Genomic DNA, 19,939 nt, shown 5'->3' with positions numbered 1-19,939 from the left:
ATTGATTGTGGTCATTGAATTCCTGTATTATGATTTTATTAACTGTTCAGCAACGTTCAGGGTTTGTATTAACCTTCCAGCCTCTTTCATGTAATTGAATGTAATGGCTAGAAAGGGTTTGTGATAACAAGGTTAGGAAGATTCCATGCCCTCAATTTGATTGTCCGCTGTTCTGATGTGTAGCATGGGTGGGTTTGCCCATCTCGGGGCAGCAGACCCTTGATTCCCTGCACTGCCTGTCTGCTCAGCTCCTTCCTGCTCCCTTTGCTTCCTTCCCCGCAGCTCACCTCCTGTCCTGGTGGAAGTCACAGATTGCGGCAACCACTTCCGGTTAGAAACACAGAGAAGCTCCGGAAGCTACCAGATCTGCTTCCGTGAAAATATATTGATTTTCAACCCAAGGACTTTCATCAACTGTTCAGAAATGCCTATCACTATTTTCTGGATGGCTCTTTCAAAGAGTTTTAGTAGGGTTTATTTAACTGATTTGTTACCCAGAGACCCAGAGCAAGGGGTCTGAATTTACAAAGGGTCCATGTGCTAACTTCTGGTTCCTTAAGTGAGCCCTCTCTCCAGACCTTTGCTCATGCTGTTCTTTCCTCCTGGGATTCCTCTCTCTTGCTCTCTCCCTGCCTGGATAAGCTCAGCTCATCCTTGGGTTCTCAGCTTAGACTGTCCTTCCTTCTAGGAGGCTTCTTGGACCCTGTAAGCCTGAGTGAGGTGCTGCTCCTTTGAGCTTCCAGCACCTGTGGTTTCCCTCAGAATAGTTTTCCCATACACCATGTTTCCTTATTTCTATCCTCCATTCCACCTAAAGCTGAATGAAGGCAGGGACTTTGTCTTAGCTACTGCCACGTTCCCAGGACCTGAAATAATGCCTGGTTGATGAACAGGTTCACTGACCCTGGGAATAAGGTCCCTGAAATACAGAGAATGGGTCGAGCTTGGCTTTTTCCTTGGGTCCAGAGGTCTGGCACTAGCCTGGAGTTGAGGGTTAGCCCAGAGTTCTCCCTACAAGTATACACAAGTGGCTCAGTAAAAAGTGGGTTTTTTGCTTATTGTTTCATTATGATAATTTTATTCTTTCATCAATAACAAGTTTAAAAAATCTTGCCATATACCTTTGTTTTAAAAAATATTTATTTATTTATTTGAGAGAGAGAAAGAGAGAGCAGGGTGGGAGGGGCAGGGGGACAGAGAGAGAGAATCTCTAGCAGACATCGTGCTGAGCCAGATTCTGGGCTTGATCTTACAACCTGGAGATCATGACCTGAGCTGAAACCAAGAGGTGACCACCCAACGGACAGCAGCACTCAGGTGTCCCCCAATTTAGCCATGTACCTCGATGACCAGGTAACTGCTTATTCTTGCTCATCATAACAAAAACAACACATACAGTCAATGATGAAAACACAGAAACCCTTCAGCTATAAAATGGCATATCAGTTTTGATTAAGGTAACCTTCTACGAGGATCACATTTCTTACTAGTCATAACTAGATTTTTTCCAAGAAGAGTAATTTGTGCAGTTGCTGTTTAAGTCTATTTTAAGCGTTAAATTATGTAAAAACTTCGTGTGATTTCAAAAAACATTAGCCATCCACATTCAGTGTTTCAGGGAAACTCAGCTGCAGCAGTAGATCTCGTTGTGGAAGGACTCAGAGTACTCCAGTATGGCTAGATCTGCTACGGGTCCACAATGCCTTTTTGGCTCACCACAGGCTGCTAATACTTTCAATTCAACTAACTTGCTTGGAGGGTCGAGATCACTTTCATAGTTTGAAAAGGAAAGACATTTCTGTTTTTCTTCACATAGACTGATCAGGTCCTCACCTTCCAGGAGAATTACTCTTCTCATGATTCTGCCAACGGCACTGGCGTGTGGACAGGGTAGCTGGAGGAAAAAGTAGCTCCCGGAGAAAGCGTTGATCGGGACACTGGTCCTGTGTTAGCATCCTTCTGCTTGTCACGACACAGGATGTAGACTGTTTCTAACAGTGTCCTCGCCCTTTCAACGTCAAGAGATGGGGACAGTATGCATTTCGTTTTTTCGCATAAATGATTTTGGGTTGTTTGTAAAAACTTTTGCAAATCAGGATGTGCTTTGTTCACAAGCACACAAACACGAGGTGGGCACCCTGGTGGGCAAACCCACTGCCTTCTGGGGTCCAGAGGACTATCTTATTCCTAGGATTTTTTCCAGGAATTCTATCCATTTAATCACTGAGGAGGGTTGGGAGGTTTTCACTGTAACCAGTAGAGCATCCAGGGAAATAAATTCACAACTTGCTCTTCTGGTCTAGAGAATGTTGTCATGGCCCCATTGCCCTTAAGGAAAACTGACCTGTGAAAATACAAATAAAAGAATGGGGTTTGGACTACTGGAAATGAGCCTTTGCTTCTTCTGAAATTCTCCTGAATTTCCAGTGCATTTTTATGTCGTGATTGCAAATAATGAGCCTCATCATTCCCGGGGGGACAGGTTGTGAGTACAGGCCTCTGTGTGCAAGGACAGGACCAGACACCAGGTTGTCAAGGTCTGGAAACTCCATCTCTGCTCTCTAGGGCTGGCCATGTTCATATGTACTGCAGAGAGCCATGGAGGGATTGGAAAATGTGAAGATCAAATGGGAGAAGGAAGCTCCCATTACAGGAAAACAGAGTGAGGGGGTGGGGGGCTGGCCCTCAGTACCTCAGCTCCATCCCTGCACCAGGTCCTCCCCTGGGTGCCCTTCTTGATGTCAGACTCCTACCTACCCTCAGATGTTAACAAAGATGCCATTCCTCAGACATCCATCCTGATGACAGCCCCAGACCTAAACTAGGTCCCCTTACTGGTCCCCATAGTGTCCACCTATCCCGGAGTTGTGCTGGGTTGAAGGAACCCCGGGCAGTGTGACTGCTCCTGGGATCGACCTTTCTGGAATGTGTCTTGCATCCTTTCATTCATTCCACCATTGTTTGCAATGCTCTAATTTTCTCCCAGGGAATTTACTGTCCAGAGGTGCCTTTCACCACCCTCCCCAAGCCTGGCTAACACTGCCTTGTCCTTTGAGACAGACCTTTAGGCAGCCACATCTGTCTTTATCCCTGCTCTTTGTCACCCCACTTAGCAAAATGAAGCATAATTATAGTCTTCTGTATATGTCTGTCTACCATCCCCCTCCTGTGAACTCCAGTATGGTAACCCAAGACCAACACAAAGTAGGTGTCCTGCTATTATTCTTGGATGAATGAGATCACTTAGTCAAAGTTCTTTTGGATCCAATGAGAGCATGAAATGTAAGAATGGATAGTTTCTTAATCATGGTCATGGCTAGTTTGTTGCAGAATTCAGACTACAGGGTTATTCCCATGTCTTCTCCACTGTGTCTGTTGGTAGTTAATTTCAGCATGTTTTAGTGTAACACTGTTTAAAGAGAGGCTTTAAACATTATAGAAATATAAATATAAAGCAGACTGTGAGGAGGGTCCAAGCAAAGATTCATAATATGGATCTTTTCTGAGCCCTGAAACTAGCCCTACAGATCTGAGAACAGAATGTTATTCAGGGTTAGTAACTTGAGTGTGAATAAAAGAATGCAGAACAACCTTTTTGTCAAATTGTGAAGCAAGGCTGTGAGAAGGGGAGCATTCATTCAGTTCATTTCTTCACTAGCTCCTAGTTTTAGATTCAGTGAATGTCTATGTCAAGCCCGAGTTAGGCACTCACAGTCCAGGGACAGATAATTTAAGTATGTGTGTAAGATCTGTGAGCAATAGGAGATGCCCTGAGCACACAGAAGGAGCAGTCACTATTTTTGAATAAATAAAATCAATTGGAGAATCAGCTGGAGACCAGGATGCTTTTAGGGGCAAGTGGGTGGTTACGAAGCTGGGCAGATAAGTGGAGACTAGTGCAGGAAAGTCCTTAATGCCACTGATGACCTTTTGCAGCTCAGGCTGAACTCTGGTGACTTGGGGAAACTCCATCACTCCACTCTGCTCCTAAAAGGCTCTAATGCTAGAGGATAATGGCTCATTCTGTGTGTGGGCACCTGCGTACCCATCCGTGTATATGCGTGTGTGCACAGGGAGGGAGAAGGGAGGAAGGCAGGGCAAGAAAGCCAATTCTCTCCTAGCACTCTTTTACTCTTCCCATTAATTAAATGCTCCTATGCAGAGACTCACAAAATCATATCATGCTGCAGAAGAACAATTAAATGGCCAAATGGTCCTCGATGCATATCCTTCATTAGCCAGCACCTGTCGTGCTTGAGTGTAATTCAGAGGGACTGAAACGGGCCTCATGCAAGATAGTCGTCCCATAATGCTCATACTTTTAAAACATGTCTGTGGACTTCCCAAACATTTGCTCCTTGCTTTACGTAACTTCTTTCCTTAAAAAAATGTGTACATGCTAAAAAAAAAAAAAAAATGTGTACATGCTTAGAAACTATTGTTAAGTGGAAGCTTGTGACAGAAGTCACCATAAACCCTGGACTTACTGAGGCAGACAAGGCCACGACATTCCCAAAATTTGCTCTTTCCAACTGTTCTGCTTCAAGGAGAAAGTGTGTGCTCTGCGCTGGTCTTTCATACCTGTTGTGTTTTCCTTTGCTTTTATTTTCCCAGACCCAGAACGTACAATGTAATTTCTTTTAAAATCCTGAAAAGTTTGATTTTTAAATTGGAACAAAGTTTTCAGACATTGATTTCATAGCTTTCTGGCAAAGATTACTTAGATTTTTATGTCCCTGTGATTCTATCATCAAATAGTTTTTATTGTAGTTGTTGCTTTTGTTTTTTCTGAAGCTCTGAATGTGAATGCTCTGGGTTTGTCTTTCCCTTTCAGAGCCAAGCAAAGTATTTGCTGCCCTCCCTGCTCAACTGCAGCTCCATGCTTGCCCCATGTTCTCAGGCTTTCCTGGGCAAGAGGCACCTGCAACTCGGGTATCATTTTGACTTTGATCCCCCTGCTGAGCTGGTTTGCCCCATTTTCTCCTTCATTTTGCCCTGAACTGTGAAAGTTGCTTGGTCTCCTGCACTTAAAAAGTCCCATTAACATATGGTCTGTTGGTGCAGCAAATTTTATTACAGGTTTGGAGATAATGGAGAATTATAATAAATAAAACAAGTTAAACAACCAAACCAATGAAACAAGAAGAACACAACCCGAACCAGGAAACATTTTAAAGCTCAGCCCCCTCATTTGTTGGGAGCTGCCTGTTCCATCCACAAGGAGGGCTGTCTCTCACACCCCCTAACTAGACACATTTGCTCTTTCCCTTTAGATAACTTTCCCCCTTGTCTTCTGAAAGGATCAGAGCCCCCACTCACTTCCATGTCAGGGGACAATTGAATACCCCTGTTAAGGATTCTACACCCAATTCCAATGCATGTGGGGCCCTCCCCCAGCATCCCCTCAAGCAATTCTCTGGCACTAGCCAGGTGTTCTAGAAATCAACTTAATCCAGACACTATCTATCTGGAGACAGCATCAGAGCCCACAGGTTAAGGGCTCAGTCCCACAAGTCTCTCATCCACTCAGATGTCAATTGCACAAGGTTGTTACCTAAATCAGAGATTCCCGCCACCCCCTCTTGGGCTCACAGGACTCAGGAACCAAGTTTACTCTCTAGATCATTGGTTTATTACAAAGTATATTAAAGGATATAAAAAAGCCTGCAGAAGAGAGCCACAGGGCAAGGTATGTGGGAAGGGAGTTGGCATTTCCATGACCTTCTTGTATAAACAATACCCCAAATCTCCATGTGTTCACCAACCCTGAAACTCCCCAAACCCTGTCCTTTGGGGGATTTATGGAGGCTTTGTTACATAGGCGTGATTGGTGAAATCATTGGCTATGGACTCAACGGCACCTTTCCCTCCCCCAGAACTGGGGTGGTACTGAAATTTCCAACCCTCTAAACAGACGGTTGATTTTCCTGACAACACTCCCCATCCTTAGGCATAGTCCCAAAGTGTCTTCATTAGCATAACAAAGACATCCTTGTCGCTCTCGATGCTTGAGAAATTCCAAGGATTTTAGGAGCTCTATGCCAGAAACAGGGGCTGGGAGAAAGACTAAACGTGTATTTCTTACTAGAAATAACAGGATCATACTTGCTGGTAGCAGTGGGGGGCTAGCAAGAAGCAGATGGAGCATGGAAGGATTCGACCCAAGACAGTTTAGTGAAGGGGTTATCAACACGGACCAAGGGAAGTAACAAGAAATGGTGAAATCCCCAGAGATTAGCAATGGCGGGAGGATGTTATCACTGCTGGGTCTGACGAGTCTGGTGAGAATCTGGTGACGGTTGGAGCCTCAGAAGAGTGAGCTCCATGACGAGTTGGGGCCGCAGAGAAAGACGGCCAACACTGGACCCTTGGGGAAGTAGGGATTGGGATACGGAGTGGGGTGGGATGCGATAAACACATCTCTCTCTCCTCTCCTCCTCTTGTCTCCTGCAGGTGCCTCTCATTGACTGAACCCACCTGAAAGCCAAGGGGCAGGGGAACCTGGGTCGTGCGGTCCTGGAGGTCAGCCTCCCTGGGCACAGAGGAATGCAGCAAGAGGAGTACTAATAATAACCAGCCCGTTCTTTATACGGAGAAGTTTTATCTCTCTCTTTAGGCAACCAAAATCTTACCAAGTATTTTTTTTCCCCTCAAACTGAAGAGCTTTCTCTCCCTAAAGAGAATTCTGCCATTTGTCTAGAACAAGTGTCTCAAAACCACCAGCATTAACAATAGTTGCTCCTTCATGGTTCTTAAGGTTTAGAGCATCAGGTCTTTACAGTCTTTTCTCTGTGTATTTTTTAATGGTCTTATTGAATGCTCCCCCCCCCCCAAACACACCGTCGAGCAGCACAGGGCCGGGCTGTCTTAGCTATTAACACAAAACCGGTGGTGTCCCCTAGCTCACCAGTGAATGTCTCTCACTGATTGTTTTTTATTAAAATAGAAAATGAAAACAAATATATATATATATATATATATATATATATATATATATATATATGGGGAGAATGGGGAAGGTGTGATACTGATAATCGTGTTCACAAATTAGTAAATGGTAGGTTGTGGGGATACCTGGGTGGCTCACTCAGTTAAGCATCTGCCTTCGTCTCACGTCACAGTCCCAGGGTCCTGGGATCGAATCCCACATCAGGCTCCCTGCTTTGCTCCCTGCTTTGTTTCCTAAGGAGGCTTCTCTTTCCCTATCTCCCTCTCTCTGGGACTTGAAAACAAGAAACCCCATAAAGGACTGCTTTTTTGCTCCTTTCCCTGCTTCTGTTCTTGCTAGGACCTGCACCCCCACCTTACAGACGCCTTATAGAACAGATCATGCATGTTCTCCTTGTAAAGGGCAAGAAGTTAATGATTTCTTTGGAGTCTTCCAGCACTCTAGGTGAGATCTAAGGAGTGACCTGGCAGGATCAACAAGAGTGTTTTCCAAGACTACGGACTCAACAAGAAGCCTGCCTCCAGGGCATAAGTGACTTATAGTGGACCCCCTAAACACGCCTCCTGTTTCGGGATACCTGGGAAGACGTGTGTCCCCGATCACAATTCTCAGTAAAAACCCCAGACCCCAAGCAAAGACCAAATTCTGTATCCTTTTCTTTCTTAGTCTCCCAGATGCTCTGTCTCTATGTCTTCAATAAACTCTACTCTCACTTCTTCTTGTCTTGTGTTTGATTTTCATTTTGCTTAAAGCCAATGGCCATCTTGACTGGTCCTGCAGGACCCACTCTGGGTCCTTGGACCTGCCCACCTGGCATCACCTCTGGGGCCTGAACAGCTCCAGCTGCAAGCCCACCCCCTCCCCCATGACCCCAGTACCCTCCCCCTTACTCTAAGAAAGACTGGTGGATATTCAAAGAGATGCTAAGGGTGGCTGACACCTAATTATCCCAGGACAATTAAAGTAAGATTTCAAACAAAACACTGGTGACAAAGGCAATTTTCTCTCTCTTTTTCTGTTAGGAGTAATTATTTGCTGGTTTATCTCTTGTAGTGATATTTTTACTTTGGGTCTAAAGAATAGACTGGTTGTTGGCTGCTTTGGTAATGATATGATCTGAAAGTTTTTAAGTGTCATTGTTCAGTTCCTGTGAAGAAAATAGTTAAGGTCAATTATTCAAAATAAAATAAATAGGGAAAAGAAATTATCAGAGTAGAGGTGTGGCTAATGAAAATGGCTCCTAGGACAGAAGGATTTCCTCTTTCCTCCCTTCCCCTCTTAGAGTCGTAGAGTTTAGCCAAGGAAGATGGATGAGGGGGAGGATGGGCCTTGCTGGAGAGGAGGGAAGGGGAGCACCCTCTCCTGGAGGGAGGCCAGGGTGGACCTTCTTCAATGGGCTGATAGCAGGATGCCTGCCCCAAGCTGCTTAATCAGCCTTTGCCCCTTTTATTGGCATGGGAGTGGGTGTGCGTTGAGGCTGAGGTGGGGGGCTGGTTCTCAAGGGAAATAATGTTGCACATGAGGGACAGTTGTCCCAGGATCAATGAATTCCAAAAAGAAAATGCATGTCAGGGACTTACCCTGGTCACCATTCTGCTGATGGCTTCTAGTTCCTGCTATTCTGACAAGGCAATGTTCTAGGTTAGATTCCTTACTGTATCAAGACAGGTGTGTCACATGCTCTAGGCAGAAGGAGCAGGTACGACATCTGGGGACATGGTGCCTGCCTTCTAAGACAGACAATGACATATAAAAGGTGGTAAGAATATGCCATATATACCACCTTTCCCCTCAGCATCAGCGGCTTCATCTCTGGGTAAAGATACTGCCTGATCTTCCCACAGGGATGGTGAGATAATTGCTATTAAGTGCTTTCTAAAGGGGACAGGTCCTCTCATAATGATGCTCTGGGTTTTCTCCTTTAAGACTTGTATGACCTGCTATATTCATTTGACACTTTGCAAGTTCTTTATCCTGCCTGGATCTAGTTTCCTCCTCCGCTAAAATAGGGATATTAACAGTCCCCACTTCACAGGGTTATTGTGAAGTCTGAATGACTTAATGTGCGTAAAACACTTACAACAGTACTGTCACTGTGTTGGTCAGAATATTTGTGCTACTAAGCACTTCTACTTATCATTTAAGAATTTCTCATTCACCCAGACTCTGCTGGGGGTCCAAAGACTGCCCAAGGCCATCCCTTTCCATGGGGTGACTCAGGGCTCCAGGGAGTTTCCACCTTGAGTCTTCTTCACCTCATGATAGAGAAAGGTGAACAAATGTCTTCAAAGAAGGGAGACACCCCAGGCAGCATTTATCCCTGGGATCCCACTCCCTTTTCCATGCATCTGTGAGACACGGAAGTGTAACCTACATGACCTTGGGCTTGACATGATTACACACTAAGACCTAGTAGACAGATGTCCAGGGCTCTTGCACAGAAAAGATCGTGATGTATGGATTCTGGACTTGTTTTCAGTTCTAGGTCCAAGCAGGGGAAAAAATGAGTTTCACCCCTTTCCCCACTACCCCCAGCCTTCTGTCACCATAACAGAAAACACCAGTCTGGAAGGGCAGCCGCAATGTTTAGAGGAGAAACTGCTGGTCATGACCAAAGGAGCATAGGAGTAGACACAGGGTACTTGCAAGAGAGAGACTGAGGGGTTATGATCTCAGGGTCCTGGGATTGATTTCCGCATCGGGCTCTCTGCTTGGCGGGGAGCCTACTTCCTCCTCTCTGTCTCTCTGCCTGCCTCTCTGCCTACTTGTGATCTCTGTCTGTCAAATAAATAAATAAAATCTTAAAAAAAAAGAGAGAGAGAGAGAGAGAGAGACCGAGGCACAAAACTCCAGCTTTTGGAAGCATGCATCCAGGCAAAGAAAAACCTTCCTTAAAAATCAGTTAGGAAAGGGCACCCTGGGTGGCACTGTCTGTTAAGCGTCCAATTCCTGGTCTCAGCTCAGGTGATCTCAGGGTCCTGATCTCAGAGTTGTGAGATTGAGCAAGCCCTGCACCGGGCTGCACACTCAGCATGGAGTCTGCTTGGGATTCTCTATCCCTCTCCCTCTGCCCCTTCCCCACCAATGCACACTCATTCATTCTTTAAAATAAATAAATAAATCTTTTAAAAAAATAAGTTAGGAAAACATCAGTACTTCTGAATTTTACAGTAAGCGAGCATACAAGCAACTACTAAGTTTTAGTAAATAGAATGCAGACTCCAGAAGCAGGTGTCTTGGCGTTAGAGCACCTAAAGACACAAAATCAGGAGTCCAGACTAGACCACAACTATTTCTCTAGCCTTAGAGATGACTGAGTATCAGAGAAGTAGAACTGGAAACAGCATTTGCAATTCTCTGTGTGTTACCTGTGAAATCTCCCTTAATGTCCACACCATATGAGGTAGGGACCCTTTTATTCTTTTTTCTTTTTTTAAGGATTTTATTTATTTATTTGGCAGAGAGATATAGAGCACAAGGAAGCAGAGCGGCAGGCAGAGGGAGAGGGGGAAGTAGACTCTCCACTGAACAGGAAGCCCGATGTGGGTCTCCATCTCAGGAGCCTGGTTTCATGACCTGAATGGAAGGCAGACTCTTAACCGACGGAGCCACCCAGGTGCCCCAAGGGACAATTTTATTCTTAACTGAGATTGACATTGGTCACCCAACTGCCCTTTAGTCTGGAGGAAGTTTGGACGTGATGCCAACTTTCTACAGACTGAGGCTCAGCCAGTGTCAAGGAGTCCTCTCCCTCTCTGGGTCAGGGAAGTGAGAGATGGGGCCTCCTAGCCCAGCTGCAGCACGGGTGTACACCATGGATGGAGAGACCCTGCAGAGTGTTTGAGTCAAGTGTCGGAGTATTTGAGTTCTGGCCTGGTGGGTTTCAGTAGCAGATTTTCCTATCTCATCTACCAAAGGCACAAGTTCTTAAATATCATTTCACATCATTTCACAGGACAGAATTTAGTACAAATTATAGTTGCTTCCTCTGTCCCAGAAGAGAAGCTTCTGACTAACACAGCCTGAAGCAGCTTCCATTCAGCTGGACCCTAAGTCCCTCACTTACTGTCCTGCATGCGATCTTTCCCATGGGTGCCTGAAAGCTCTGGGTCAGTCATGTCGACAGGGGATAGATGAGTGCATTCCCACCAAAATGCACATGGGAAACTCCACCAGGACCTAGAAGGTATTGCCTCTCCCTAAAAGTCTCTTTCTGACTGAGCACAATTTAGAGACCAATTTAGGTCTGGGGAAAAGGCCATTCAATGCCTTCCCTCCCAAGCTGGAGTGGAGGGGTCTGGCCCCACAGCAGCTGGTGTTTATTGGGAGTTTCAGGCAAGTCTGGGCTTGTGTGGCCATTTATAGCACAGGCTGCCAGGTGCCTATTTATGTGACAGAATAAGGGGTCCACTGGGACAGAGGAAACCCAAAGGAAGGAGTTCCATGCACAGGGACAATGATAGCTACTGAGCTGTTAGGGGGGTCTGGGGGGCTCCTATCCCCTGCCCGGTCCCATGAACTTGTTCTACTCTGAGCCTGGGCATGGGGGTGTGCACAAAACCAGGAAGAACAGCCATCCCCCAGATCATTGTGAATAGTGTACCAACACAGCAAGAACAAGTCTCCATGAACCGGTAAAGAGCCCAGTCTGATTTAGCACACGGAGGACTCCAGAACATTCTATACAGCAGCACTGGCAATAGCAGAAGGTTTGTCTCCAAGTGGAGGCTCGGCGGCCAGCGCCATGTTGACTCAGCAGGAACAGGATGCAGCAGCTATGGCTGCAATGGGAGGTGGCTCTCCAGGTAACTTTGCAGGGGCTCCGGTGGCTTTTTGGCACAGGCCTGGCATCGGAGGCCTCAGCAGCAGCCACTCTAGGCCCTCCCTGATGAGAGGGAAAATATGGCCTAGGGTATGGGGAGAAACCAAGGCATGCTATTTGTATCATGATCTTGATTTTCACCCCTGCCTTGGGAAAACCCACAGGCTGTCGTAGTCCACATCCACAGGCTGAAGAAAACTTCTAGTCTCTCCTGGCTCCAAGGAAGAGTAGACACCCCACTACACCAAGCTACGAGGGACAATTATACCTCCCTAGGTCACCTTTTCTGGGATAATTAGGGCAAGACCAAGATATGAGCAGGCCCTAGGCAAGGCTCCCATTGAGCCTGCTAGGGCTGGGTAATTGACCATCTCTTGTGGCCAATATTCTTTATACACATGTTCAACATTCACTTGGGAGAGAGACTGAGCTGTGTGTGAGGGATGAGCAGAGGTCACCACTGGCAGGAGTCTGCATCCCTTCCTTTGGGTGGGACAGATCTCCAGGTTCCAAAGACCCCTAGGGAGGCAGTTTCAGGTGGCCTAGAACCCCAGCAGAGACGGCTGAGTGGAACAGAAACTCTGCAGGTAACAGGTCTGCCCCTCTTCCAGAGAAGCCTTTTATATTTTTTGAGGATGTCAAGGACATACCTTTTGGAGCTCTGGTCCCCTTCAAGAGTGGCTTTTGAGAACACTCCTTTTGCTCGTACCTAGTTTAAGTTAAGAGTGGGTCTGGAAAGTCATATTTTCTCTATCTTGTTACATTTTAGTGCAAACCTCATTGAGGTTGTTTGCCTAGCAAATCCCCCTTTAATCTAGCTCTGGGAGTATTGCTACCCTATCAGCCAGAAAGTGTTTTGTGGCTAATTTTCTGCTCACTTTAATTCCGCTTACTGATTTGTGAATACAGAACTTCACACAGAGGTTTTGGTTGAGGATACACATTTTTTTTTTACTCTCCTTACCCTTTGTTCTCCTTTTCTCCCTCCAGCTGGTCAAACTTCAACCCCATCTATCAAATACATATAAAATAGTTTCCTCAAAAGTTCAGATTAATAGTACCAGAATCTTTGATTTTGTAGAACTACATATTACTTTGATACCTATTTTTGCTTTACCTACTGTACAAACAGAATCTGAAAACAAGTTTTTTGTTTGTTTGTTTGTTTGTTTGTTTGTTTTTAAGAAACAGAGAGAGAGAGAGTGTATGAGCATATGAGCATGAGCAGGGAGGGGCAGAGGGAGAGGGAGAGAGAGAGAGAGAGAGAATCCCTAGCAGGCTCCATGCCCACCAGGGAGCCCAGCAAGGGGCCTGATCCCACAACTCTGAGATCATGACCAGAGCAGAAATCAAGAGTCGCGTGCTCAGCTGACTGAGCTACCCAGGCGCCCCTGAAAACAAGTTTCTAAAATGAATACCAGCTCACATAGCTCTCTGTGTTTGTCCTCCTTTTATAGCTCTTCAATGTCTGTGTGATAAAAGTCTGTATTCTCTGGCTTGATATTTAGACCTTTTGTGATCAAACCTCACCTCCTTTTCTACTGTGCTCTCCAAGATTCCCTCTCATGCCCTTTGACTTGTACCCATACTGAAAATTATAAGCATTCCACGATTACAACAAAAAGCTTAGAGACAGACACCCAATTATCCAGCAGGCTCCCAGGACACTGTCTGAACTTCCTGAAACATCAGGGAAAACAACGAAGTGACATCTCCAGCATGATTCATAGTACTAAATACTTACAAATTCGGCATGCACCAGACCCATGGCACAGTTCAAATCAGCCGAAGTCTTCTCATTGCTCAGCTCCCTTCCATCACCACAGCAGCCCACACCCAGTAGTAAACAGCTAGGACCCCCAACAAAAGAAGGAAGACATTAAATTTCAGTGTTCATAGTTTAGAGTCTCACGTAGCTGTCCAGTTTTTCTCTCCTTGTTATCTTATGATATACAATCCTTGAAAGAGTCCCATCTGACTCGGACAGAGAAACCTCCGTGTCTTCCAAGCTGCCCACGAGTGCTCGCTTCGGCAGCACATATACCAAGCTGCCCGTGATGGGGTCATAGGATATCCCCAGCCTTAAAAACTAGCCAAGGAAATGACACGAGAGTTTCTTTTCACTGGACAACAGGCAACATAGGGCAGTAACCACTGAGAGACGGGAAATAAATGAGATGAGACCTACAGTGGCCTCCATTTATTGCCTATAGAGTTTCCAGGCTGATGTTCAGAGAGGCGAAGTCCAAATAGAGCTTGACAATTTGGCTGAATTGAGTTTGACAGAGTTCAAAGCTTAGAGATGCCAAATTGGCTAGAATTTCCAGGGCAAAATATGAGAGAGGAGGGAGCTTCACAGAGAGCTCCAAAAATCTGTGAAAAGATCCTGTGGAGTATGTGGATGAGGACTGATCATAGTATGTATGCAAGGACACCACCTGAGGCCAGGAAAAGAATCAGCAGAAAGGAGCAGGCAGGGGCGCCTGGGTGGCTCAGTCAGTTAAGCAATTGCCTTTGAATCCGGTCATGATCCCTGGGTCCTGGGATCGAGTCCCACATCTGGCTCCCTGATGAGAGGGGAGCCTGCTTCTCCCTCTCCCTCTGCCTGCCCCTCCCCTGTTTATACTCTCTCTGTGTGTCAAATAAAAAAAAAATAAAACCTTTAAAAAAAAGAGTGGGCAGGGGCACCTGGGTGGCTCAGTGGGTTAAGCCGCTGCCTTCGGCTCAGGTCATGATCCCAGGGTCCTGGGATCGAGTCCCGCATCGGGCTCTCTGCTCAACGGGGAGCCTGCTTCCTCCTCTCTCTCTCTCTGCCTGCCTCTCTGCCTCTCTCTCTGTCAAATAAATAAATAAAATCTTTAAAAAAAAAAAAAGAGTGGGCAAAAAAAAAAAAAAATCAATGGAGATCACACAAGGCTAGAAATAATTTGTGTTCCCATGAGCCAGGGTAGGAAGACCTTATAGTACAGTGGACATTGAGCGCAGATTTCAGAAGATATTGCCTTAATGGTGAAACCAAATTAGCCCTAGATCTTCCCTAACAAAATAAGAAAGTCAGCCTTGAAATAATTGCTCCCCAGAACAAAGTCCAACAATATACAAGGGTAAACAACATAACCCATAAATTGTGTACTGTTTAGCATACAGTAAAAAATTATCAGGAGTGCAAAGAAGCAGGAAAAGGTGACCTATAACTACAAGAAAATTGATACCATAAATAGGTTTTCAAAAGACACTGATATTAGAATCAGCACACAAGGATGTTGATACAGTGATTATAAATATACTCCTTATCTTCAAGGAGATAAAGGAAAACATAAACACCGTGAGAGACATGGGAGATACAAAAAAGCCCCAAATCAAATTTTTAGAGATCAAGAATACTACATATTAAGTAAAAAATACACTAGATGAGAGTAACAGCCAATTAAACATTGAAAAAGAAAGATAAATGAATGTAAAGACATAGTAGTAGAAATATTTAAACTGAAAGCGAGTAAAAAGATTTTATCAAATTGAAAAAAAATCAGTGAGCTATGAGATTATATCAAGCAATTGAACACACGTATAATAGGAGTTCCTTTTTTTTAGTTAACATATAGCACAGTATTTTTGGAGTAGAATTCAGTGATTTATCACTTACATACAATACCCAGTGCTCATCACAACAAGTGCCTTCCTTACTCCCTCCCCATCACCCCTCTAGGCCATCCCCCACCCTCAATTTGTTCTCTGTTGTTAAGGTCACTTATGGCTTATTTCCCTCTCTCTTTTTTAACTTCCCCTCTTCCCATATGTTCATCTGTTTTCTTTCTTAAATTCCACATGAATGAGATCATACGGTATTTGTCTTTCTCTGATTTATTTCACTTAATATAATACTCTCTAGCTGCAGCCACAATGTTGCAAATGGCAAGATTTAATTCTTTTTGACTGTTGAACACTTAATGCAATTCCTGTCAAAATGCCACCAGCATTTTTCACAGAGCTGGAACAATCCTAAAATTTGTATTGAACCACAGAAGATCCCAAATAACCAAAGCAATTCAGAAAAAGAAAGAACTGAAGGCATCACCATTCTGGATTTCAAATTATATTACAAAGTTGTAGTCATCAAAACAGTTTGGTAATTGGAGTTTTATGAGGATATTTAAAAAAGAGTGAAAAAGAGTGAAAAAGGAAAAATACCTGAAAAAATCATGACCAAAAAGGTCTAAATGTGATGAAAATTATAAACCCACAGAAAGAATAATCTCAACAGACCCCAAGCAAAAGAAACATGAATAAAACAACACGACGGTATATCATAATCAAATTGCTTAAAACAAATGATAGAGAGAAAGTCTTAAAAGCAGCCAAAGAAGAAGACATATTACATGAAGGGGCTAAAGAATGCAAATTTCCCATGAGAAATTAAGCAAATCAGAAGACCACAGAGCGATAGCATTAAAATACTGAAAGAAAAACTGGCCTCATAAAATTCTACACTCAACCAAAAATCTTCAAGAAAATGAAAGCAAACTAACAGGAAGTTGAGAGAATTTATCATCAGCATACTAACTTTACAAAAAATGTTAAAAGGAATTTCTTAGACAGAAGGAAGATGATACCCTTGACAATATACAGAAGAATGAAGAACGGTGGAAATGGTAAACATATAGGTAAACGAAAGTATATCTTGCCCCCTCGTCTTCCAAATCTCTTTAAAAGATAATTGACTGCTCCAAGCAAAAGTAGTAACAATGTACTGTGGAGTTTAGGACGTAGGTAGAATGTTATACATTAGAATGTATGACAATAATAATAGCACAAAAGTCTGGAGGGGAAGTGTTGAAAAGTTCTTAAACCATATGTAAGTAGCATTACATTATTTGAAGACAGACTGTGATGAGTTAAAGATGTACACTGTGGGGGCACCTGGGTGACTTAGTTGGTTAAGCCTCATAATCTTGGTTTTGGCTCAGGTCATGATCCAGAAGTTGTGACACCAAGCCCAGTGATGGGCTCCATGTTCAGTATGGAGTCTGCTTGAGATTCTCTCTCCTTCCCCCTTCCCCTCTCCCCTGCTCACTCTCTCAAATAAATAAATATATAAAATCTTAAAAAAAAAATGTACATTGTAAATCCTAGAGCAACCTAGAGCAACCACAAAGACAAGACAAGACAAGACAAGACAAAACAAAGAGTTATAGCTAATAAACTAATAATAGAGATAAAACAGATTAGGATAGGGACATGCTCAAGGTCATCAGCACTTAACAACCATATATCAAAGGGAAATGAACAAAACTACAAAGCAAACGGGGGGAGGATAAAGGACCTAGGTCTCCCTATGTAACTGTAGCCTAGTCATGAAATGCAACTACAAGGTATCCTAACATAAAAGATAATGTGGTTGTCATTGGCACCACTAATCTTAGAGAAACACACATATGTTTGTAGAGAGTGACATTAACTGACACAAAAGGCACCACCCAGGGACGCAAAGAAAGAGACACTCAGGCCAAATTGGTGAGACAGGTGTAAGGTACTGACTCCAGCTGTCCCCTTTCCGCTGAGAACTCAATCTAGATCAACCCAATTCCATTTTGATAATTCTATTTTTAAAGCCTCTCTACCACCAAGGACTTGTAGCTACTCAAGTCAACATATGTTCTCATGTTCTTCTCTCTCCTCTGACTGCAACACCTTTCCCTGTCTTGTTACCTTGGCCAAGTCCCAGTTGACTGGTAGGTTTCAGTTAATGAATCACCTCTCCTGCAAAGCATGGCCTACTCTCTCCAGGTGATTGCCACTGGGTTCCCACAGCACCTGGAGCACAACTGTAGCTTAGCATTAAGATACAGTCTATCCAGGGCATCTGGGTGGTTCAGTCGTTTAAGTGGCCAACTCTTGATTTTAGCTCAGGTCATGATCTCAGGGTCATGGGATCGAGCCCCACATCAGGCTCTGTGCTCAGAGTGGCATCTGCTTGTCCCTCTCCCTCTGCTCCTTCCCCCCAACACTCATGTGCGATCCCTCTCTATATATCCCTATCTCTATCTCTAAAATAAGTAAATAAAACCTTTAAAAAAAAAAAGATACCACCTACTGGCACCCCTAGAAATCATTATAGCTTCTTACCAAATAACCCTGCACCCTACAACCCTGATGTAAAAACCATCAAAGAAATATTGAAGTATTTGTCTTTATATCTTGTGGTCTTCCTCTCCTATAAAATCATGTTGAGATAATTTGAAAAGTTAGAACACCAGTAAAACAGGAAACTTCAAAATAAAAATTGAATAAAAATCAAAGCAAAGTCTCAAGAAACAGATACATAGAATATTGGGGTACATTTCTGAAATCGAAGACAAAAATTAGCTCTGTGCTTCAGAATCTAATGCAGAATTAGGAAAATTTTGGGCAGCAGAGAGTTGAATAAAGAAGTAAAAGGAGAAAAGAGTTCAGAGCCCTTTTAATTGATTGTCCCAGGGCAGAGAATGAGAGCCCATGGTAACATCCTGCCATGACCCTCAGACCTTCCAAAGATTCTATAAAAATGCATATTAAATTACTAAATATTATTAAATCATTAAGTATTTAAATATTATTACATATATTAAATTACATCTATTAAATTCTAATATGCTGAAATTGGCCAGAGTGGTTCCTGTTTTCTTTTTTTCTGCAGCATCATGGTGAGCAGACACCCATGAACAGAAAAATACATATAATAGATGGGCCAGGGATTTCTGGGCTTTGTGAAGTCCATTGCTCCAAAAATCTCCCCTATAGGTTTTTCTGGGTTGGGTTAGTGAGCATCGTCCCTGAAAGACCAAGTAAGTCCAGTTTCTGAAACCTTCCTGTAAGTGGCCCGGATGAGGCTCTGGGGAGCTGTCTCCTTAAATGACTTCTTGTTTTTCTAGCCACAAATAGTATGTTGTAGATAATATATTATAATAAGCAGTTACTCCTACTGTTAACCCTATTTACAGGTGAGACTACTGAGGGTTGGAGTGGTTAGTGATGCACCCATCATCTCAAAGGTGGTGAGACTCCATTTAGACAACTGGACCCATTCCCATGATCTCGGCAGCAGCCCAGCATCTCCAGAAACTGTCAGCTCTGACTGGATTTCAAACAGCATTGTATTTCTTGATGTAGGGATGCTGCCTGTCTATTTTTATGTCTATATTTGCAAGTCTGACAAACTTCAAAATAAAAAAAAAAAACACACAAAAAGAAATATATTTTTGAGAAAGGGAAAAACCATCCAATAATGGCAGAGACAGAACTGACTTGGTAAATGTTATGGGCTTTAAAAACAGTATTAAACTCCTCAGCAACTTTCATAATAGTCATGTGCCAGGACACAGAGAAAACCATGTTTTACCATCTGTTAGCTCTTACATTTGGCATCTTGTGAGATGTCACTTTTCAACCAAAGAGCCATCATCAATTTCAGATCAGGCGAAGAGTAACAGGTGATTAACTCTTTTTCCAAAGAAGCTGTCGAATTTTTGCTTGTGGTATTCTATTCATAACTGGGTGGCTATGTATCAGAAAGTAGAACTAAGAAGATACTTGAAGGTGTGTGTTTTTGTTCCTTATAAAACATGTGCAGTGTTCTGAAATTTCTATCGCAGCTTCTGTTAAGGACGAGGAACAGATCCTTTGCTCTCCTCCAGTGAGAGCCGCTCTCTTGCACAGAAGCAAGCTCTGTCTCCTGGTTGGGCAAATCCAGGCTGTTGCTTGTGTCTCAGCCTGCACCACCTCCCCCTTGATTAATGAAACTCTGCAGGGAGCCTGCTCTGTGTCAGCTGGGTTGAACATTTCAGGACGTAATCAATTTCCTTTGTCAGTTTCTCTGCTTTATCTGATTACAAACTCTTTCCTCTCTAAATACCACTTTCCGTAACAATCAGGCAGGAGATTCCATCATTCATCACTCACTCCTTCTGCAACAACTTTTATTTTGTAGCATGTGATACAGGCAATTTGTCCCCCCAAAACCCCTCTCTGGGAGATGGGTGAGCTAATCCTCATGGAGAAGACTCCCCGCCACTCTTGGCCAGAGTGGTTCCTGTTTTCTTTTTTTCTGCAGCATCATGGTGAGCAGATGCTGGGGAGGGTGGGTGGGAGGGCATTTCGACCTAGACCACCTTCCTAATTTCCTTTGGCAACTA

General features: G+C 43.8%; 1 protein-coding gene across 5 annotated transcripts in view; it reads left to right on the top strand.

The window, feature by feature from the left end:
• Positions 1–19,939, top strand: part of LOC116574522 — a 59,131-nt gene that overhangs the window by 27,544 nt on the left and 11,648 nt on the right. For 3 of the 5 annotated variants that reach the window (XR_004279350.1, XR_004279349.1, XM_032315312.1), the window contains one exon: positions 6,454–6,608. The exons of 1 other annotated variant lie outside the window; for it this stretch is intronic. Coding sequence is in view for 2 of the 4 variants with exons in the window: in XM_032315312.1 (XP_032171203.1) it covers positions 6,454–6,471 (18 nt within the window). In the remaining 2 variants the exon portion in view is untranslated. Of the gene's footprint in view, positions 1–6,453; positions 6,609–18,748; positions 19,796–19,939 lie in introns of those variants that run through there. One more of the 5 variants, XM_032315308.1, reaches the window with a different exon arrangement.

Source organism: Mustela erminea, chromosome 15 (assembly GCF_009829155.1).
Source record: "Mustela erminea isolate mMusErm1 chromosome 15, mMusErm1.Pri, whole genome shotgun sequence".
NCBI lineage: Eukaryota > Metazoa > Chordata > Mammalia > Carnivora > Mustelidae > Mustela > Mustela erminea.
The sequence above is the reverse complement of the archived record's forward strand: the minus strand, read 5'-3'. Positions and strand labels throughout refer to the sequence as shown.